The sequence below is a fragment of the Pleurodeles waltl genome, chromosome 6 (assembly GCF_031143425.1).
Source record: "Pleurodeles waltl isolate 20211129_DDA chromosome 6, aPleWal1.hap1.20221129, whole genome shotgun sequence".
NCBI classification, from domain to species: Eukaryota; Metazoa; Chordata; class Amphibia; order Caudata; family Salamandridae; genus Pleurodeles; species Pleurodeles waltl.
In genome coordinates, this window is record NC_090445.1 from 343,423,646 (window position 1) to 343,445,271 (window position 21,626).

Sequence of the window (21,626 nt, forward strand, 5' to 3'; positions counted from 1 at the left end):
CTGTTGCAGTTACCCCCCACTTTTTGCCTGATACTGATGCTGACTTGACAGAGAAGAGTGCTGGGACCCTGCTAACCAGGCCCCAGCACCAGTGTTCCTTCACCTAAAATGTACCATTGTATCCACAATTGGCACACCCTGGCATTCAGATAAGTCCCTTGTAACTGGTACTTCTAGTACCAAGGGCCCTGATGCCAAGGAAGGTCTCTAAGGGCTGCAGCATGTCTTATGCCACCCTAGAGACCCCTCACTCAGCACAGACACACTGCTTACAAGCCTGTGTGTGCTAGTGAGAACAAAATGAGTAAGTCGACATGGCACTCCCCTCAGGGTGCCATGCCAGCCTCTCACTGCCTATGCAGTATAGGTAAGACACCCCTCTAGCAGGCCTTACAGCCCTATGGCAGGGTGCACTATACCATAGGTGAGGGTACCAGTGCATGAGCATGGTACCCCTACAGTGTCTAAACAAAACCTTAGACATTGTAAGTGCAGGGTAGCCATAAGAGTATATGGTCTGGGAGCCTGTCAAACACGAACTCCACAGCACCATAATGGCTACACTGAAAACTGGGAAGTTTGGTATCAAACTTCTCAGCACAATAAATGCACACTGATGCCAGTGTACATTTTATTGTAAAATACACCCCAGAGGGCACCTTAGAGGTGCCCCCTGAAACTTAACCGACTATCTGTGTAGGCTGACTAGTTTTAGCAGCCTGCCACAAACCGAGACATGTTGCTGGCCCCATGGGGAGAGTGCCTTTGTCACTCTGAGGCCAGTAACAAAGCCTGCACTGGGTGGAGATGCTAACACCTCCCCCAGGCAGGAATTGTCACACCTGGCGGTGAGCCTCAAAGGCTCACCTCCTTTGTGCCAACCCAGCAGGACACTCCAGCTAGTGGAGTTGCCCGCCCCCTCCGGCCAGGCCCCACTTTTGGCGGCAAGGCCGGAGAAAATAATGAGAAAAACAAGGAGGAGTCACTGGCCAGTCAGGACAGCCCCTAAGGTGTCCTGAGCTGAAGTGACTCTAACTTTTAGAAATCCTCCATCTTGCAGATGGAGGATTCCCCCAATAGGGTTAGGATTGTGACCCCCTCCCCTTGGGAGGAGGCACAAAGAGGGTGTACCCACCCTCAGGGCTAGTAGCCATTGGCTACTAACCCCCCAGACCTAAACACGCCCTTAAATTTAGTATTTAAGGGCTACCCTGAACCCTAGAAAATTAGATTCCTGCAACTACAAGAAGAAGGACTGCCTAGCTGAAAACCCCTGCAGCGGAAGACCAGAAGACGACAACTGCCTTGGCTCCAGAAACTCACCGGCCTGTCTCCTCCCTTCCAAAGATCCTGCTCCAGCGACGCCTTCCAAAGGGACCAGCGACCTCGACATCCTCTGAGGACTGCCCCTGCTTCGAAAAGACAAGAAACTCCCGAGGACAGCGGACCTGCTCCAAGAAAAGCTGCAACTTTGTGTCCAGCAGCTTTAAAGAACCCTCCAAGCTCCCCGCAAGAAGCGTGAGACTTGCAACACTGCACCCGGCGACCCCGACTCGGCTGGGGGAGAACCGACACCTCAGGAGGGACCCCAGGACTACTCTGATACTGTGAGTACCAAAACCTGTCCCCCCTGAGCCCCCACAGCGCCGCCTGCAGAGGGAATCCCGAGGCTTCCCCTGACCGCGACTCTTTGAACCTAAAGTCCCGACGCCTGGGAGAGACCCTGCACCCGCAGCCCCCAGGACCTGAAGGACCGGACTTTCACTGGAGAAGTGACCCCCAGGAGTCCCTCTCCCTTGCCCAAGTGGAGGTTTCCCCGAGGAATCCCCCCCTTGCCTGCCTGCAGCGCTGAAGAGATCCCGAGATCTCTCATAGACTAACATTGCGAACCCGACGCTTGTTTCTACACTGCACCCGGCCGCCCCCGCGCCGCTGAGGGTGAAATTTCTGTGAGGGCTTGTGTCCCCCCCGGTGCCCTACAAAACCCCCCTGGTCTGCCCTCCGAAGACGCGGGTACTTACCTGCAAGCAGACCGGAACCGGGGCACCCCCTTCTCTCCATTCTAGCCTATGTGTTTTGGGCACCACTTTGAACTCTGCACCTGACCGACCCTGAGCTGCTGGTGTGGTGACTTTGGGGTTGCTCGGAACCCCCAACGGTGGGCTACCTTGGACCAAGAACTAAGCCCTGTAAGTGTCTTACTTACCTGGTTAACCTAACAAATACTTACCTCCCCTAGGAACTGTGAAAATTGCACTAAGTGTCCACTTTTAAAACAGCTATTTGTGAATAACTTGAAAAGTATACATGCAATTTTGATGATTTGAAGTTCCTAAAGTACTTACCTGCAATACCTTTCGAATGAGATATTACATGTAGAATTTGAACCTGTGGTTCTTAAAATAAACTAAGAAAAGATATATTTCTATACAAAAACCTATTGGCTGGATTTGTCTCTGAGTGTGTGTACCTCATTTATTGTCTATGTGTATGTACAACAAATGCTTAACACTACTCCTTGGATAAGCCTATTGCTCGACCACACTACCACAAAATAGAGCATTAGTATTATCTCTTTTTGCCACTATCTTACCTCTAAGGGGAACCCTTGGACTCTGTGCATGCTATTCCTTACTTTGAAATAGCACATACAGAGCCAACTTCCTACATTGGTGGATCAGCGGTGGGGTACAAGACTTTGCATTTGCTGGACTACTCAGCCAATACCTGATCACACGACAAATTCCAAAATTGTCATTAGAAATTCATTTTTGCAATTTGAAATTTTTCTAAATTCTTAAAAGTCCTGCTAGGGCCTTGTGTGTTAAGTCCCTGTTTAGCATTGTCTTTTAGAGTTTAAAAGTTTGTTAAAGGTTTGAAATTAGATTCTAGAAACAGTTTTAGATTCTTTAAAAAGTCTTCCAACTTTTAGCAAAATAATGTCTGATACAGAGATGAATGTGGTGGAACTCGACACCACACCTTACCTCCATCTTAAGATGAGGGAGCTAAGGTCTCTCTGTAATATAAAGAAAATAACCATTGGCTCCAGACCTACCAAAATTCAGCTCCAGGAGCTGTTGGCAGAGTTTGAAAAAGCCAACCCCTCTGAGGATGACTTCACAGAGGAAGAAATTAGTGACTTGGAGGGCAATTCCCCCCTTCCAGTCCTAAATAGGGAGACCAGGGCCTCTCAAGCCCTGTCTCCAAAAATGATAGTCAGAAATGTTGCTTCCCTCACAGGAGGGTCCAGCATTTCTGAAATCACTGAGGATGCTCTCAGTGAGGATGACCCCCTGTTAGCCAGGATGGTCAAAAGATTGGCTTTAGAAAAGCAGCTCCTAGCCATAGAAAGGGAAAGAAAAGAGATGGGCCTAGGTCCCATCAATGGTGGCAGCAACTTAAATAGGGTCAGAGATTCTCCTGACATCCTAAAAATCCCCAAAGGGATTGTAACAAAATATGAAGATGGTGATGACATCACCAAATGGTTCACAGCTTTTGAGAGGGCTTGTGTAACCAGAAAAGTGAACAGATCTCACTGGGGTGCTCTCCTTTGGGAAATGTTCACTGGAAAGTGTAGGGATAGACTCCTCACACTCTCTGGAAAAGATGCAGAATCCTATGACCTCATGAAGGGTACCCTGATTGAGGGCTTTGGATTCTCCACTGAGGAGTATAGAATTAGATTCAGGGGGGCTCAAAAATCTTCGAGCCAGACCTGGGTTGATTTTGTAGACTACTCAGTAAAAACACTAGATGGTTGGTTAACTGGAAATGAAGTGTGTGACTATGTTGGGCTTTATAATTTGTTTATGAAAGAACACATTTTAAGTAACTGCTTCAATGAAAAGTTGCATCAGTATCTGGTAGACCTAGGTCCAATTTCTCCCCAAGAATTGGGAAAGAAGGCAGACCACTGGGTCAAGACTAGGGTAACCAAAACTTCCACTGGGGGTGACCAAAAGAAAGGGGTTACAAAAACTCCCCCGGAGAAAGTGGGTAACACTAGAAACAAAGAGAAAGAGTCCTCTGTAGGCCCCCAAAAACCAGAACCGGTGGGTGGGCCCCAGGACACAACCCAAAACAAAGGTGGGTACCAGGGTAAGAACTGGGATGCCACTAAGGCATGGTGCCACAACTGTAAACAGTCTGGGCACCACACCAAGGACACTTCTTGTCCCAAAAACAAACCCCAGAACAAAATTCCTGGGGTAACCAGTGTAGCCATGGGAGATGACTCCTCAGATGAGGAGGTCTTCCTAGCCTTCAACTGGAAACAGGGCCCAACAGGTGAGTTGGAGATTCCAGAGGGAAGTAGACACTTCCACCACCTACTGGTGAATGGAATCCCAACCACTGCCCTGAGAGACACTTGTGCCAGTCACACTATTGTGCATGACAGGCTGGTGCTCTCAAACCAGTACATCCCAGGTGAGACTGCCAGGGTAAGAGTTAGCCTAGACAGGGTCACTAAGAGGCCTGTGGCTTTAGTGCCCATAGAAGTGGGTGGCACTCTTAGCTGGAGAAGGGTAGTAGTCAGTACGGACCTCCCCCTTGATTGTCTCCTTGGAAATGACTACCCAGAGGTTAGTCAGAGCTCAAGAGAGGAACTGGTCCAGTGCCAGTCCTCTCCCAAGGATTCTGGAAGTCCTGCCTCTGCAGTAAATGCAAGCAGGCCCCAGAAGAAGAAGAAAAGAAAACAGAGTAGGAAGGGTGGACAACCTTTAGCCAAGGTTACAGCAAGCCAAGGAGATTCTGCTCCAGTAGGGGAGAACTCCAAAAGTGGCTCTGATAAAGTCCAACCTGACCCACAAGAAGTCCTGGCTAGTCAGGCAACTGTTAAACCTGAGTGGGTGGCTCCTCAGCTAACAGAAGAAAGAGTGGAAGAAGGGTGTTTACTACAAGATGTGGTAACCCCCCACTCCAATACAGCAGACAGGCAACCTGAACCCAAAGAAGCCTGTAACTTAGCCCCTTCCCTTTTAGGTGAAGAGCTAAAGGTGTGGTTCTGGGCACTGACAGCTGTCAGTGGCCTCTGCTGGGTGTTAGCCTTTATGGCTGCACTATCCTTAGCATGGTGGTCTGACCCCATGCCAAATAGCAAGTTAGGCCCCCTGACCCTATTGGTCATGGTGGGGTTACTCCAGCTCTGGGTAACCTCTCTGGGTAAGCTAGGGGTAACCCTGGCCAAGATAAGGTTAGCAGAGGTGGATACCTCTAAGACCAAGATAGAAAGAATGGGTGGAGACATTGAAGAGGCAGACAAGAGGCAATTCAGACTAGGTCCTATCACTGTGGAAGTAGGTCAGTTCCCCAAAGGGAATGACCTGAACAGAAGGATGTAAGGCAGAGTAGGCCCTGCAACTAACCAGCCTATTTCTCCTACTCTTCCTCGCCTGACAGACTAGGAAGACTCTCCCAGCTTGGGCTGAGTCTCCTGGCCTGTGGGCTGGGGGGGGCTTGTGTAAAGAAATGGCTCCCTGTTGCAGTTACCCCCCACTTTTTGCCTGATACTGATGCTGACTTGACTGAGAAGAGTGCTGGGACCCTGCTAACCAGGCCCCAGCACCAGTGTTCCTTCACCTAAAATGTACCATTGTATCCACAATTGGCACACCCTGGCATTCAGATAAGTCCCTTGTAACTGGTACTTCTAGTACCAAGGGCCCTGATGCCAAGGAAGGTCTCTAAGGGCTGCAGCATGTCTTATGCCACCCTAGAGACCCCTCACTCAGCACAGACACACTGCTTACAAGCCTGTGTGTGCTAGTGAGAACAAAATGAGTAAGTCGACATGGCACTCCCCTCAGGGTGCCATGCCAGCCTCTCACTGCCTATGCAGTATAGGTAAGACACCCCTCTAGCAGGCCTTACAGCCCTAAGGCAGGGTGCACTATACCATAGGTGAGGGTACCAGTGCATGAGCATGGTACCCCTACAGTGTCTAAACAAAACCTTAGACATTGTAAGTGCAGGGTAGCCATAAGAGTATATGGTCTGGGAGCCTGTCAAACACGAACTCCACAGCACCATAATGGCTACACTGAAAACTGGGAAGTTTGGTATCAAACTTCTCAGCACAATAAATGCACACTGATGCCAGTGTACATTTTATTGTAAAATACACCCCAGAGGGCACCTTAGAGGTGCCCCCTGAAACTTAACCGACTATCTGTGTAGGCTGACTAGTTTTAGCAGCCTGCCACAAACCGAGACATGTTGCTGGCCCCATGGGGAGAGTGCCTTTGTCACTCTGAGGCCAGTAACAAAGCCTGCACTGGGTGGAGATGCTAACACCTCCCCCAGGCAGGAATTGTCACACCTGGCGGTGAGCCTCAAAGGCTCACCTCCTTTGTGCCAACCCAGCAGGACACTCCAGCTAGTGGAGTTGCCCGCCCCCTCCGGCCAGGCCCCACTTTTGGCGGCAAGGCCGGAGAAAATAATGAGAAAAACAAGGAGGAGTCACTGGCCAGTCAGGACAGCCCCTAAGGTGTCCTGAGCTGAAGTGACTCTAACTTTTAGAAATCCTCCATCTTGCAGATGGAGGATTCCCCCAATAGGGTTAGGATTGTGACCCCCTCCCCTTGGGAGGAGGCACAAAGAGGGTGTACCCACCCTCAGGGCTAGTAGCCATTGGCTACTAACCCCCCAGACCTAAACACGCCCTTAAATTTAGTATTTAAGGGCTACCCTGAACCCTAGAAAATTAGATTCCTGCAACTACAAGAAGAAGGACTGCCTAGCTGAAAACCCCTGCAGCGGAAGACCAGAAGACGACAACTGCCTTGGCTCCAGAAACTCACCGGCCTGTCTCCTGCCTTCCAAAGATCCTGCTCCAGCGACGCCTTCCAAAGGGACCAGCGACCTCGACATCCTCTGAGGACTGCCCCTGCTTCGAAAAGACAAGAAACTCCCGAGGACAGCGGACCTGCTCCAAGAAAAGCTGCAACTTTGTTTCCAGCAGCTTTAAAGAACCCTGCAAGCTCCCCGCAAGAAGCGTGAGACTTGCAACACTGCACCCGGCGACCCCGACTCGGCTGGGGGAGAACCGACACCTCAGGAGGGACCCCAGGACTACTCTGATACTGTAAGTACCAAAACCTGTCCCCCCTGAGCCCCCACAGCGCCGCCTGCAGAGGGAATCCCGAGGCTTCCCCTGACCGCGACTCTTTGAACCTAAAGTCCCGACGCCTGGGAGAGACCCTGCACCCGCAGCCCCCAGGACCTGAAGGACCGGACTTTCACTGGAGAAGTGACCCCCAGGAGTCCCTCTCCCTTGCCCAAGTGGAGGTTTCCCCGAGGAATCCCCCCCTTGCCTGCCTGCAGCGCTGAAGAGATCCCGAGATCTCTCATAGACTAACATTGCGAACCCGACGCTTGTTTCTACACTGCACCCGGCCGCCCCCGCGCCGCTGAGGGTGAAATTTCTGTGTGGGCTTGTGTCCCCCCCGGTGCCCTACAAAACCCCCCTGGTCTGCCCTCCGAAGACGCGGGTACTTACCTGCAAGCAGACCGGAACCGGGGCACCCCCTTCTCTCCATTCTAGCCTATGTGTTTTGGGCACCACTTTGAACTCTGCACCTGACCGACCCTGAGCTGCTGGTGTGGTGACTTTGGGGTTGCTCGGAACCCCCAACGGTGGGCTACCTTGGACCAAGAACTAAGCCCTGTAAGTGTCTTACTTACCTGGTTAACCTAACAAATACTTACCTCCCCTAGGAACTGTGAAAATTGCACTAAGTGTCCACTTTTAAAACAGCTATTTGTGAATAACTTGAAAAGTATACATGCAATTTTGATGATTTGAAGTTCCTAAAGTACTTACCTGCAATACCTTTCGAATGAGATATTACATGTAGAATTTGAACCTGTGGTTCTTAAAATAAACTAAGAAAAGATATATTTCTATACAAAAACCTATTGGCTGGATTTGTCTCTGAGTGTGTGTACCTCATTTATTGTCTATGTGTATGTACAACAAATGCTTAACACTACTCCTTGGATAAGCCTATTGCTCGACCACACTACCACAAAATAGAGCATTAGTATTATCTCTTTTTGCCACTATCTTACCTCTAAGGGGAACCCTTGGACTCTGTGCATGCTATTCCTTACTTTGAAATAGCACATACAGAGCCAACTTCCTACACGCTGTAACAAAGGGGGTGAGCCTTTGAGGCTCACCGCCAGGTGTTACAGTTCCTGCAGGGGGAGGTGAGAAGCACCTCCACACAGTACAGGCTTTGTTCCTGGCCACAGAGTGACAAAGGCACTCTCCCCATGTGGCCAGCAACATGTCTGGTGTGTGGCAGGCTGGCAAAAACTAGTCAGCCCACACTGGAGTTGGGTATGTTTTCAGGGGGCATCTCTAAGATGCCCTCTGTGTGCATTTTTCAATAAATCCCACATTGGCATCAGTGTGGGTTTATTGTGCTGAGAAGTTTGATACCAGACTTCTTAGTATTCAGTGTAGCCATTATGGTGCTGTGGAGTTCGTAATGACAGACTCCCAGACCATATACTCAATATGGCTACCCTGCACTTACAATGTCTAAGAATTGGCTTACTCACTGTAGGGGCATACTGCTCATAGTGCACCCTGCCTTAGGGCTGTAAGGCCTGCTAGAGAGGTGACTTATCTATGTCACAGGCAGTGTTTGTTAGGGACAGGGCACCCTGAGGGGAGTGCCATGTCGACTTTCTTTTCTCCCCACCAGCACACACAAGCTGCCTGGCAGTGTGCATGTACTGGGTGAGGGGTCCCTTAGGGTGGCATAATACATGCTGCAGCCCTTAGGGACCTTTCCTGGCCACAGGGCCCTTGGTACCAGGGGTTCCTTTTACAAGGGACTTAAATGTGTGCCAATTGTGGAAACAAATGTACAGTTTTAGGAAAGAACACTGGTGCTGGGGCCGGGTTAGCAGGGTCCCAGCAAACTTCCAATCAAAGCTGGCATCAACACTAGGCAAAAAGTGTGTGTGTGTGTGTGTGTGGGGTTGGGGGGGGTAACCATGCCAACAGTGGCATTTTCCTACAGTTGGTACTTAGACTTTTGTGGAAGTAGAGCTGCTTTCAGCAGGGCAGACCAGAATGTCGAATGTGACCTCTGTTGCAGAGTTAAGCAAGAGAGTATGTACACTCTAGCATCAGCCAAGGGCCCAGGACTTTTGGGAACCACTTGGTTAGTTACAACTCAATCTTCCAGGAGCCACCAACAAAGTCCAGTGCAAATCGAGTTGGAACTGTCAGTTGGGCTGTCTGCTTCAGACGTCTTGCAGCTTGTGTGTTCCTGGACCTTAACAGGAAGCTAGCCTGGGTTCAAGTGGGCGAAGGTCCAACCCCAGGAGTTTATCTCTCCAGATAAAACAGCAGGCTTAGTCCCACTTCTGAGTTCCAGTCCTTTGGTTCATCAGATACAGGCCTTTGTTTTGCCACATGTCCAGCAGTGTTCTCAGGTAGGTTGCCAGGGTGCTCCTTTTATGCCTGGCACTAATGTATGTGGGGAGAGGGGAGTCTCCCTGTCCAATAAGAGTAAGATTCCCACAGGTAACCCTACCCACTCTTACTTCCTGGGGGATTGGCACTAAACAATCCCATAGAGCATCTCTCTGCCCAAAATGTCAATCATCTTCACTCCCTCACTGGCATTTGTACCAGTCTGGCTACTTAGACAATGGCAGGACTAGGACTAGGTGTGGGTTGCATCTGCCTGTGACCGGGGTTGCCCCGTTGAAGCTTGTTTAGTTGACAACCACATCCCAAATGCCATCATGTCAGAAGGAGATCATACCTCCGCCCAGTCAAGGTCCTCTGTTTCCCATTTCCAGAGACCAATTTACACCTCCCAGCGAGCTGCAAAGTGACAACTGGAGACTTTTTCTGAAGGTGCTGTTGATGGCTTTAGGTAGAAAAGTGCCAACTTTCTAAAAGTGCCATTATAGAAGTAGTAATTTCAAATCTGACTTTACCATTAGTTTAGTTTTTTGAATTACTATTAATTTGAGTCCATGAACCATGGTTTTAGCCATTCTCAAACTGAAGGTATACTTTCTAAAGTGTTATAATGTAATCCAGTGCTTTTTCTATGAGAAAGCCAGCCTTGCCACAGTAAAAAACAACTTTGATTCTGAAACATATGAGTCCAAGGGGGCATGTGGAAACAGAGGTTAGGGTAACTCTTGCCTAAGTCTTTGATTTAGTGCTAAGGCTGTGTCAACTGTTGGAGAGAGGAGACTGTTCCCCGCATTGTGAAGGGGTGAGTTTAAGGACTAAGAGTGTTTGAACGTAAATGCAGTAAATACATTCACCTAAGTTTCCCTTTGTAGCACAAGTGGTTAATGGGCAGGGAGTAGGAAACTGGCTTTGTATATACTATCTCAAAATGAGATATAGTGTGCACAGAGTCCAGGAGTTCCCCTTACAGGTTGGTAGTGGCAATAATATATAATACCAATGCTCTATTTGTGGTAGTGTGGTTGAGCAGCTAGGCGTATAAGAGGCTAGTGTTAAGCATTTGTTGTACACACACAAGCAATAAGTGAAAACACACACTCAATGACTTAACTCCAGTCCATTAGGTTTTTATATAAAAAAATATTATTCACTTAATTTAATTTATTACTAGAACCACAAGATTAATTTAGCAAGTAAGTACATTAAATGAAAGGTACTTTGTTTAGTAATAAACATGGGTGCCCGTGGAGACTGGGTTACTCCGGTTCCGGACTGCTAGTAGGTAAGTACCCACGTTGTCGGTGGGCTGACCAGAGGGGTTTTGTAGAGTACCGGGGGGGGCCCAAGTAGGCACACAACACGCACCCACAGGGGCAGCTGGGTGCAGTGGGCAAACAGGGCGTCTGATTTTGTATAAGAATTAATGGAGGGACCCGGGGGTCACTCAGACGCTGCAGGTAGGGCACAGGGGGGCTTGTCGGGCCAGCCACTGAGTGGGCACTGGTGAGGGTCGCCTGCTGGTCGTTTCTGCACTGGTGGTCGATCTCTCCTGATCCTCGGGCTGTGGGTGCAGTGCTTTTCCAGGTGTCAAATCTTCGTCCCAGTTAGTTGGGGTGGGGGGAGGGGGGGGGTGGATGGGTTTGGTGGGGGGGGGGGTACAGGGTGGTCCTCTGGATTCCCTGTGCCAGCGTCATCGTGGGGGTCGTGAGATGTCAGCCCAGGGTGGACACTTGGTCAGAATTGCCTGGGGGTCCTCTCTGGGTTGTTGGTTTCTCTGGACACAGGCCAAGGGCGTCGGGTGCAGAGTAGTTGGGACTCACACTTCTGGAGTGAGGTGGGAGCCCCTTTAAAGATGGATGTCTTTTCTTCTGGTTGAGCAGAGCCGCTGCCCACAGGAGTTCTTGATCCTCGGTAATGCAGGCAGTCCCCTGGAGGCTTTTCAGGGGTCGCTGGTCCTGTAGAACGTGTTGCTTTTCTTCTTGCAGGTTTTTGGAACAGATGACAGGCCAGTAGGCCTGGGGCCAAGTCAGTTGTTGTCTCCTTTTCTTCTCTGTGGGGTTGTCAGCTCAGCAGTCCTTCTTTTTCTTGTGAGGTTGTCGGGAATCTGCTTTCCAGGGTTCATGGTCGCCCCTAAATACTGACTTTCGAGGTGTGTTAGGGTTGCATGGCAGTAGCCAATGGCTACTGTCCTTGAGGGTGGCTACACCCTCCTTGTGCTCCCTCCCTTTGGGGAGGGGAGCACATTCCTATGCCTATTGAGCTAAATCCTCCAAAGCAAGATGGAGAATTTTCTAAGGAGGGGGTCACTTCAGCCCTGGTCACCTTAGGGGTGGATATGGCTGGGGGGGGGGGGGGGTCACTCTTCCTTGTTTTTCCCATAATCTCCCCGGTCTTGCTGCCAAAAGTGGGGGCTGTGTCCGGGGGCGGGCATCTCCACTAGCTGGAGTGCCCTGGGGCAGTGTAACACCAGGCTTGAGCCTTTGAGGCTCTCTCGCCAGGTGTTACAGTTCCTGCAGGGGGAGGTATGAAGCACCTCCACCCAGGACAGGCTTTTTTCCTGGTCACAGAGTGCACAAAGGCACTCGCCCCATGTGGTCCAAACCCGTCTGGATGTGGCAGGCTGGCAGAGACCGGTCACCCTAGCACTAGTAGTTAGGCTAACATACAGGGGGCATCTCTAAGATGCCCTCTGTGTGCATTTTTTAATAAATCCCACACTGGCATCAGTGTGGGTTTATTGTACTGAGAAGTTTGATACCAAACTTTCCAGTATTCAGTGTAGCCATTATGGAACTGTTGAGTTTGTTTTTGACAAACTCCCAGACCATATACTCAGTATGGCTACCCTGCACTTAAAATGTCTAAGAATTGACTTAGACACTGTAGGGGCATAGTGCTCCTGCAGCTATGCCCTCATCTGTGGTATAGTGCACCCTGCCTTAGGGCTGTAAGGCCTGCTAGGGGGTGACTTACCTATGCCACAGGCAGTCGGTTTTGGGCATGGCACTCTGAGGGGAGTGCCATGTTGACTTTCTTTTCTCCCCACCAGCACACAAGCTGTGAGACAGTGTGCGTGTGCTGAGTGAGGGCTCCCCAAGGTGGCATAATACATGCTGCAGCCCTTAGAGACCTTCCCTGGCCACAGCGCCCTTAGTATCAGGGGTACCATTTACAAGGAACTGAACTGTGTGCCACGGCTGTGCCAATTGTGGAAACAAAGGTATAGTTTTTGGGAAAGAACACTGGTGCTGGGGCCTGGTTAGCAGGGTCCCAGCACACTTCCAGTCAAAGCTGACATCAACAAAAGGCAAAAAGTTAGGGGGTAACCATGCCAACAGTGGCATTTTCCTACACAGGGCGTTTGCTGGTTCCCAACCACCCCCTATTCAACTGACCGCAGGAGACCACAATCATCTAATGGGAATGGGTTATAATGTATGCCATTTTGTCAAGAAAGGTTCTCTAAGAAAAGTATATCCCATGTGATGTGGTGTGGGTCTTTAAGTGTCTAATTCTGTTTGCCCATTTCTCAGCTGCTTTTCTAATTCTCTCCTCCACAGCTATAAATCCTGCCTTAAATCTCACTTCCCCAGGCGTGGCATCACAGTGTCTACAGCTCTCAAACATCTTCCAGTCTCAGACCATGTGAGTATTGTTTGTTTGCTAGATAAACACATTTCTGAGCTACATGGAGTACTGCCTTCCTAGCTGATGGAAAGATGCTTTTAGAGAGTTTGTAATGATCTGAGTAGTTGTAGAAGCTGGCTCTCTATACAGAGCACTAAAAAGAAGTACACCCTGTATAGAGTCCAGAGGATCCCCCAATCGGTTTGCAGAGGTAAAAGTAGATAGGACTAATGCTCTATTTTGTGGTAGTGTGTGCGAGCACATGGGCTTATCAGAGGGTAGTGCTAAGTATTTGTTGTACTCTAAGGCAATAAATGAAACACACTCAAAGAATAAATCTGAGGACAAATTAGAAAAATAACACTTCTTTTTATGTATGTTTCAAACCCAGCAACTTTGTAACCAGGTAAGCAATTTTTCAAGCATAAATACTTTTAAGTTTCAAAAATCAACACTTGGTGCATGTAGGAAGTTGGCTGTGTATATACTGTCTCAAAGTGAGAGATAGTGTGCACAGAGTCTGCCTAAAACCCGGACATAGGAACTGTAAGTCGAGTACTTGCCTATGAAACTGTACAGTATTTTCTTCCCCCAGGAACTGTTGAAAATTACATTGTCTACTTTTAGAATTGCTTTTTGCCATTTTCAAGAAAACTGTATACTTTGTCGATTCCATTTAAAGTTCTGATGATATATATGCAAACTACCTTTCATTTAATGTACTTACCTGCAAACTGAATCTTCTGGTTCTAGAAATAAATTAACACAAAAATATTTTTCTATATAAAAACCTATTGGTCTGGAGTTTAATCATTTTGTGTGTTCTCTTATTGCTGGTGTGTATACAACAAATGCTTAACCCTGCCCTCTGATAAGCCTAACTGCTCAACCGCACTACCACAAATAGAGCATTAGTATGATCTATTATTGCCTCTGTGAAGCCCAAGGGGAACTCCTAGACTCTGTGCACACTTTATCTCATTTTGATATAGTATATACAGAGCCAGCTTCCTACATTGGTGGATAAGCGGTGGGGTCTACGACTTTGCATTTGCTGGACTACTCAGCTCACACGATTAAGTTCCTTTAGATAAGTAATTTTTGAATATGTCTATTTTTCCAAAAATTTTTCCTGTTAGGGCCCTGGTTAGGTCCCTTTAGCATCTCTTTTTAAGTTCAAAAGTTTTTGTAAAGTTAGGATTTAGTGACTAGAAGTAGTTTTTAATCTCTAAAAAATAATCCCAACTTTAGTAGCATAATGAGCAGCTTAGAGGAAATAGTGATGGAACTCAACCTCATTCCTTATCTCCATTTAGGGATGGCAGAGTTAAGGACCCTCTGTAAGCTGAAAAAGATTAGAACTGGCTTCAGCCCTACCAAGGTCAAGCTCCAGGACCTCTTGGCAGAGTACACCAGGGACCATCCTGCTGAGGAGGAAGAACTCCACTCAGACAGGGAAGATGTTAGGTGAGGAAGGGGGAGATCATCTACCTCTTCTCTAACTAGGGAGACCAGTGCCCACAGACCCGTCTCTCCAAGGATAGAACTCACTGGATCTTCCACAGGGGAGTCTAGCTCCTCTGGGAACATTGAGGGCAGCCTCAATGAAGAGGACATCTGTAGGAAGTTGGCTCTGTATATACTATCTCAAAGTAAGAGATAGTGTGCACAGAGTACAAGGGTTCCCCTTAGAGGTTGATAGTGGCAAAATTAGATAATTCTAGGTTCGATGGCATCTGTTGCTGCAGATACACATGTTGTCCACAGTCCGCCATCTGGTGTTGGGTCGGAGTGTTACAAGTTATTTTTCTTCGAAGAAGTCTTTTGAGTCACGAGACCGAGGGACTCCTCCTCTTTGCTTCCATTGCGCATGGGTGTCGGCTCCATCTTAGGTTGTTTTTTTTCCGCCCTCGGGTTCGGACGTGTTCCTTTTCGCTCCGGGTTTCGGGACGGAAAGATAGTCAAAACTTCGAAAAACTACATTGGTATTGTTTCGCTCGGGATAGTCCGAATCGACACCGAATCGTGAAGAGCTCCGGTAGCCCTTCGGGGTAATTTCGATCCCCCGTCGGGGCCTGGTCGGCCCGACCGCGTGTAACATCGACACCGATGGAACGGACCCCGTTCCGATTCTGTCCTAAATGCCACAGTAAATATCCATATACGGACCAACATTTGGTCTGTAACTTGTGCCTGTCACCCGAGCACAAAGAAGAAACTTGTGAGGCCTGTCGTGCGTTCCGGTCCCGAAAAACGCTCCGTGACCGTCGAGCCAGAAGATTACAGATGGCGTCCATGCCGACAGAACACCGAGAGTTCGAGGAACAAGGAGAAGAGGAGGAAGCCTTCTCCATCCATGAATCGGACTCGGATGAATTTGACGTCGATGAAACTGAGTAAGACGTCGAAAAGCACACAGCACAAGAAAACAGACAAGGCCCAGGGGACGCCACTGCCAACTGGCCATGGCTCAACCCATAAAGGTGACCGTCCATCGGCACCGAAAAAGGCCGAACTGGTGCCCAGAACGTCCGACTCGGGTCGAGACACAGGCACGCAACATTCTCGGGACCGAGAAAGTGTTGCCGAAAAAGATCGACGCCGAGAAAGCGGAGCCGACGCTGCTCGACGCAGAGACAGCGGCACCGAGGATGATCGACGCCGAGAAGGCTCGACTCCGAAAAAGAAGAGATTCGCCTCGGAGCCGAAAACAAAAAAAGACACAGTTTTGGTGCCAAAACAACCAGCAACCGAACCCACTACCGGCTCATATTCAGAGGAACAATCATTGTCCTCTCAAATGCGTAAACACAGGTTTGAAGAGGAGTTACAGACTACTGATGTAGACCATACACAAAAGAGGATCTTCATCCAGAGTGGAACAGGGAAGATTAGCACTCTTCCACCAATCAGGAGAAAAAGGAGACTAGAGTTCCAAACTGAACAACTAACACCACAAGCAAAGGTGGCAAAGAAAGCAACTCCGCCACCCTCTCCTCCACCTGTAACTCAGATATCACCGGCACAAACTCCGGCACATTCACCGGCTCACACCACCATGAGCCAAGATGACCAAGATGCTTGGGACCTATACGACGCCCCAGTGTCAGACAGTAGTCCAGAGTCATACCCTACCAAGCCCTCACCACCTGAGGACAGCACAGCGTATGCGCAGGTGGTAGCTAGGGCAGCAGAATTCCACAACGTGTCGTTGCACACAGAACCTGTCGAGGATGACTTCCTTTTTAACACCCTCTCCTCCACCCATAGCAACTACCAAAGCCTGCCTATGCTTCCAGGAATGCTAAGGCACGCGAAGCAAATCTTCAAAGACCCTGTCAAGAGTAGAGCGATCACTCCGAGGGTAGAGAAAAAATATAAAGCACCTCCCACAGACCCTGCTTTTATCACCTCTCAACTGCCACCAGACTCAGTCGTGGTAGGAGCAGCTCGCAAAAGAGCCAATTCACACACATCGGGCGATGCACCACCCCCGGATAAGGAAAGCCGAAAATTCGACGCAGCTGGGAAAAGAGTCGCTGTACAAGCTGCAAGCCAGTGGCGCATCGCAAACTCTCAGGCGCTCCTAGCGCGTTATGACAGAGCCCATTGGGACGAGATGCAGCATCTCATCGAGCATCTACCCAAAGAATTTCAAAAGCGGGCAAAACAGGTGGTTGAGGAGGGACAAAACATCTCCAATAACCAAATACGCTCCTCTATGGATGCAGCGGACACAGCTGCAAGGACAATAAACACTGCAGTAACCATCAGAAGGCACGCATGGTTACGCACGTCTGGCTTTAAACCAGAAATACAGCAAGCAGTACTCAATATGCCGTTCAACGAACAACAATTGTTCGGACCAGAGGTTGACACGGCGATTGAGAAGCTGAAAAAGGACACTGACACAGCCAAGGCCATGGGCGCGCTCTACTCCCCGCAAAGCAGAGGCACTTTCGGCACCTTCCGTAAAACAACCTTCAGAGGGGGGTTTCGGGGTCAGGCCACACAAGCCAGCACCTCGCAATCAACACCGTCTACCTACCAGGCACAGTACCAAAGGGGAGGTTTTCGGGGCCAGTACAGAGGGGGACAATTCCTGAGAAACCGGGGAAAATTTCAAAGCCCCAAAACCCCAACAACCAAACAGTGACTTACAAGTCACTCAACCCCTCCACATAACACCAGTGGGGGGAAGACTAAGTCAGTTTTATCAATCGTGGGTGGATATAACAACAGACACTTGGGTCTTAGCAATTATCCAACATGGTTATTGCATAGAATTTCTACAGATCCCTCCAAATATCCCACCAAAAACACAAAAAATGTCAAAACAGCATTTAGACCTCCTAGAAATAGAAGTTCAAGCACTACTGCAAAAAGAAGCAATAGAACTGGTACCATGTACAGAAATAAACACAGGAGTCTATTCACTGTACTTTCTAATACCCAAAAAGGACAAAACACTGAGGCCAATCTTAGATCTCTGAATACTAAACACCTACATCAAATCAGACCACTTTCACATGGTCACGCTACAGGAGGTGTTACCACTGCTAAAGCAACAAGATTACATGACAACCTTAGATCTCAAAGACGCGTATTTCCACATACCGATACACCCTTCGCACAGGAAATACCGAAGGTTTGTATTCAAGGGAATACACTATCAATTCAAAGTCTTACCGTTCGGTATAACGACCACACCAAGAGTATTTACCAAATGCCTAGCAGTAGTAGCCGCACACATCAGAAGGCAGCAAATACACGTATTCCCGTATCTAGACGATTGGCTAATCAAGACCAACTCGCTAACAAAGTGTTCACAACACACAGAGTATTTCATACAAACCCTCTACAAACTCGGGTTCTCCCTCAACTACAAAAAATCACACATTGTGCCGTGCAAAATACAGCACTACTTAGGAGCGGTAATCAACACAACAAAAGGATTAGCCACTCCGAGTCCACAAAGGGTTCAAAATGTTCACAAGGTCATACAGGCCATGTATCCAACACTAAAAATACAGGCAAAAGTGGTTTTAAAACTCCTAGGCATGATGTCCTCATGCATAGCCATTGTCCCAAACGCAAGACTGCACATGAGGCCCTTACAACAGTGCCTAGCATCACAATGGTCACATGCACAGGGTCACCTTCTAGATCTGGTGTTGATAGACCGCCAAACATACATCTCGCTTCTATGGTGGAACAGTACAAATTTAAACAAAGGGCTGCCGTTCCAAGACCCAGTGCCACAATACGTAATAACAACAGATGCTTCCATGACAGGGTGGGGAGCACACCTTGATCACCACAGCATCCAAGGACAATGGGACGTACATCAAACAAAACTGCATATAAATCACCTCGAATTACTAGCAGTATTCCTGGCGCTAAAAGCATTTCAACCCATCATAACCCACAAATACGTTCTTGTCAAAACAGACAACATGACAACAATGTATTACCTAAACAAGCAAGGGGGAACACACTCGACACAGCTATGTCTCCTAGCACAAAAGATATGGCAATGGGCAATTCACAACCACATTCGCCTAATAGCACAGTTTATTCCAGGGATCCAAAATCAACTAGCAGACAATCTCTCTCGAGATCACCAACAGGTCCACGAATGGGAGATTCACCCCCAAATCCTAAACACTTACTTCAAACTTTGGGGTACACCGCAAATAGACCTATTTGCAACAAAAGAGAACGCAAAATGCCAAAACTTCACATCCAGGTACCCACACAGACAGTCTCAAGGCAATGCCCTATGGATGAACTGGTCAGGGAAATTTGCATACACTTTTCCCCCTCTCCCTCTCCATCCATATCTAGTAAACAAATTGAGTCAAAACAAACTCAAACTCATATTAATAGCACCAACATGGGCAAGACAACCTTGGTACACAACACTACTAGACCTGTCAGTAGTACCACACGTCAAGTTACCCAACAGGCCAGATCTGTTAACACAACACAAACAGCAGATCAGGCATCCAAACCCAGCATCGCTCAATCTAGCAATCTGGCTCCTGAAATCCTAGAATTCGGACATTTAAACCTCACTCAAGAATGTATGGAAGTCATAAAACAAGCTAGAAGACCATCCACTAGACACTGCTATGCAAGCAAATGGAAAAGGTTTGTTTGCTACTGCCATAATAATCAAGTTCATCCATTACACGCATCCCCAAAAGATGTAGTGGGATACTTACTACACTTACAAAAGTCAAATCTAGCCTTCTCTTTCATTAAAATACACCTTGCAGCAATATCTGCATACCTGCAGATTACCCATTCAACTTCACTGTTTAGGATACCCGTCATTAAAGCATTTATGGAGGGCCTAAGAAGAATAATACCACCAAGAACACCACCTGTTCCTTCATGGAACCTTAACATCGTCTTGACAAGACTCATGGGACCACCTTTTGAACCCATGCATTCTTGCGAAATACAATTCTTAACCTGGAAAGTTGCATTTCTCATTGCAATCACATCTCTAAGAAGAGTAAGTGAAATTCAGGCGTTTACAATACAAGAACCTTTTATCCAAATACACAAAAATAAGGTTGTACTAAGAACCAATCCTAAATTCCTACCAAAGGTTATTTCACCGTTCCACTTAAATCAAACGGTAGAGTTACCAGTGTTCTTCCCACAGCCAGACTCAGTAGCTGAAAGGGCACTACATACATTAGATGTCAAAAGAGCACTAATGTACTACATCGACAGAACAAAGGAGGTTAGGAAAACAAAACTACTGTTTATTGCATTTCAAAAACCTCATACAGGAAACCCAATATCAAAACAAGGTATAGCCAGATGGATAGTTAAGTGCATCCAAACCTGCTATCTTAAAGCAAAGAGACAACTGCCCATTACACCAAGGGCACACTCAACCAGAAAAAAAGGCGCTACCATGGCATTCCTAGGAAATATTCCAATGCACGAAATATGTAAGGCAGCCACATGGTCCACGCCTCACACATTTACTAAACACTACTGTGTAGACGTGCTATCCGCACAACAAGCCACAGTAGGTCAAGCCGTACTGAGAACTTTGTTTCAGACTACTTCCACTCCTACAGGCTGAGCCACCGCTTTTGGGGAGATAACTGCTTACTAGTCTATGCACAACATGTGTATCTGCAGCAACAGATGCCATCGAACTGAAAATGTCACTTACCCAGTGTACATCTGTTCGTGGCATTGGTCGCTGCAGATTCACATGTGCCCACCCGCCTCCCCGGGAGCCTGTAGCCGTTGGAAGTTATCTTCAACATTTGTACATTTGTATATATATATATTACTTAACCTTAATTTGTACATACTTATTCATTCCATTGCATGGGCACTATTACTAACACACACAACTCCTACCTCACCCTCTGCGGGGAAAACAATCTAAGATGGAGCCGACGCCCATGCGCAATGGAAGCAAAGAGGAGGAGTCCCTCGGTCTCGTGACTCGAAAGACTTCTTCGAAGAAAAACAACTTGTAACACTCCGACCCAACACCAGATGGCGGACTGTGCACAACATGTGAATCTGCAGCGACCAATGCCACGAACAGATGTACACTGGGTAAGTGACATTTTCATTCTCTATTTTGTGGTAGTGTGGTCGAGCAGTAGGCTTATCAGAGGGTAGTGTTAAGCATTTGTTGTACACACACAGGCAATAAATGAGGAACACACACTCAAAGAATTACTCCAGGCCAATAGTGTTTATATAGAAAAATATATTTTCTTAATTTATTTTAGAACCACAAGATTCAAGATTTGAAGTAAATACATATAATGCAAGGTACTCCCCACAGGTAAGTAAGGAACTTTGAATTAGAGCAGTAACATACACAGTATAGGTTAAAATGGCAATAAGCTATTTTAAAAGTGGACACTGCAAAATCAACAGTTCCGGGAGGTAAGTATGGTCAAGTTTCTGAGGTAAGTAAAGCACTTACAAGTTCAGTTTTTCCTGGGCATAGGCAGCCCACCATTGGGGGTTCAAGGCAACCCCAAAGTCACCGCACCAGCAACACAGGGCCAGTCAGGTGCAGAGGTCAAAGGAGGGCCCAAAACTCATAAGTGCCTATGGAGAACAGGGGTGCTCTGGTTCCAGTCTGCCAACAGGTAAGTACCTGCGTCTTTGGAGGGCAGACCAGGGGGGTTTTGTAGAGCAGTGGGGGGGACACAAGTAGGCAAACAAAACACACCCTCAGCTGCACAGCGGCAGCCAGGTACAGTGTGCAAAGTTGGCGTCTGGTTTGCTATAGAAATCATAGGAGGGACCTGGGGGTCACTCTAGTGATGCAGGCAGGGCACACAGGGGGGGCTTCTCGAGCCAGCCACCCACTGGGCTAGGCAGAGGGTCGTCTGAGGGTCACTCCTGCACTAGAGTTCGGTTCCCCTCGGTCCTCTGTCCTGGGGGCTGCGGGTGCAGTGCTTGGTCCAGGCGTCGGGTTCTTTGTTCCAGGCAGTCACGGTCAGGGGCAGCCTCTGGATCCTCTCTGCAGGCCGTTGCTGTG

At 48.1% G+C, this 21,626-nt stretch overlaps 1 protein-coding gene across 2 annotated transcripts in view; it reads left to right on the top strand.

The window, feature by feature from the left end:
- RBM23 (RNA binding motif protein 23) overlaps positions 1-21,626 on the top strand; it is a 454,647-nt gene that overhangs the window by 411,284 nt on the left and 21,737 nt on the right. For both annotated transcript variants that reach the window (XM_069238236.1, XM_069238237.1), the window contains exon 13: positions 13,018-13,102. In XM_069238236.1, coding sequence (XP_069094337.1) covers positions 13,018-13,102 — 85 coding nt within the window. The remainder of the gene's footprint in view (positions 1-13,017; positions 13,103-21,626) is intronic.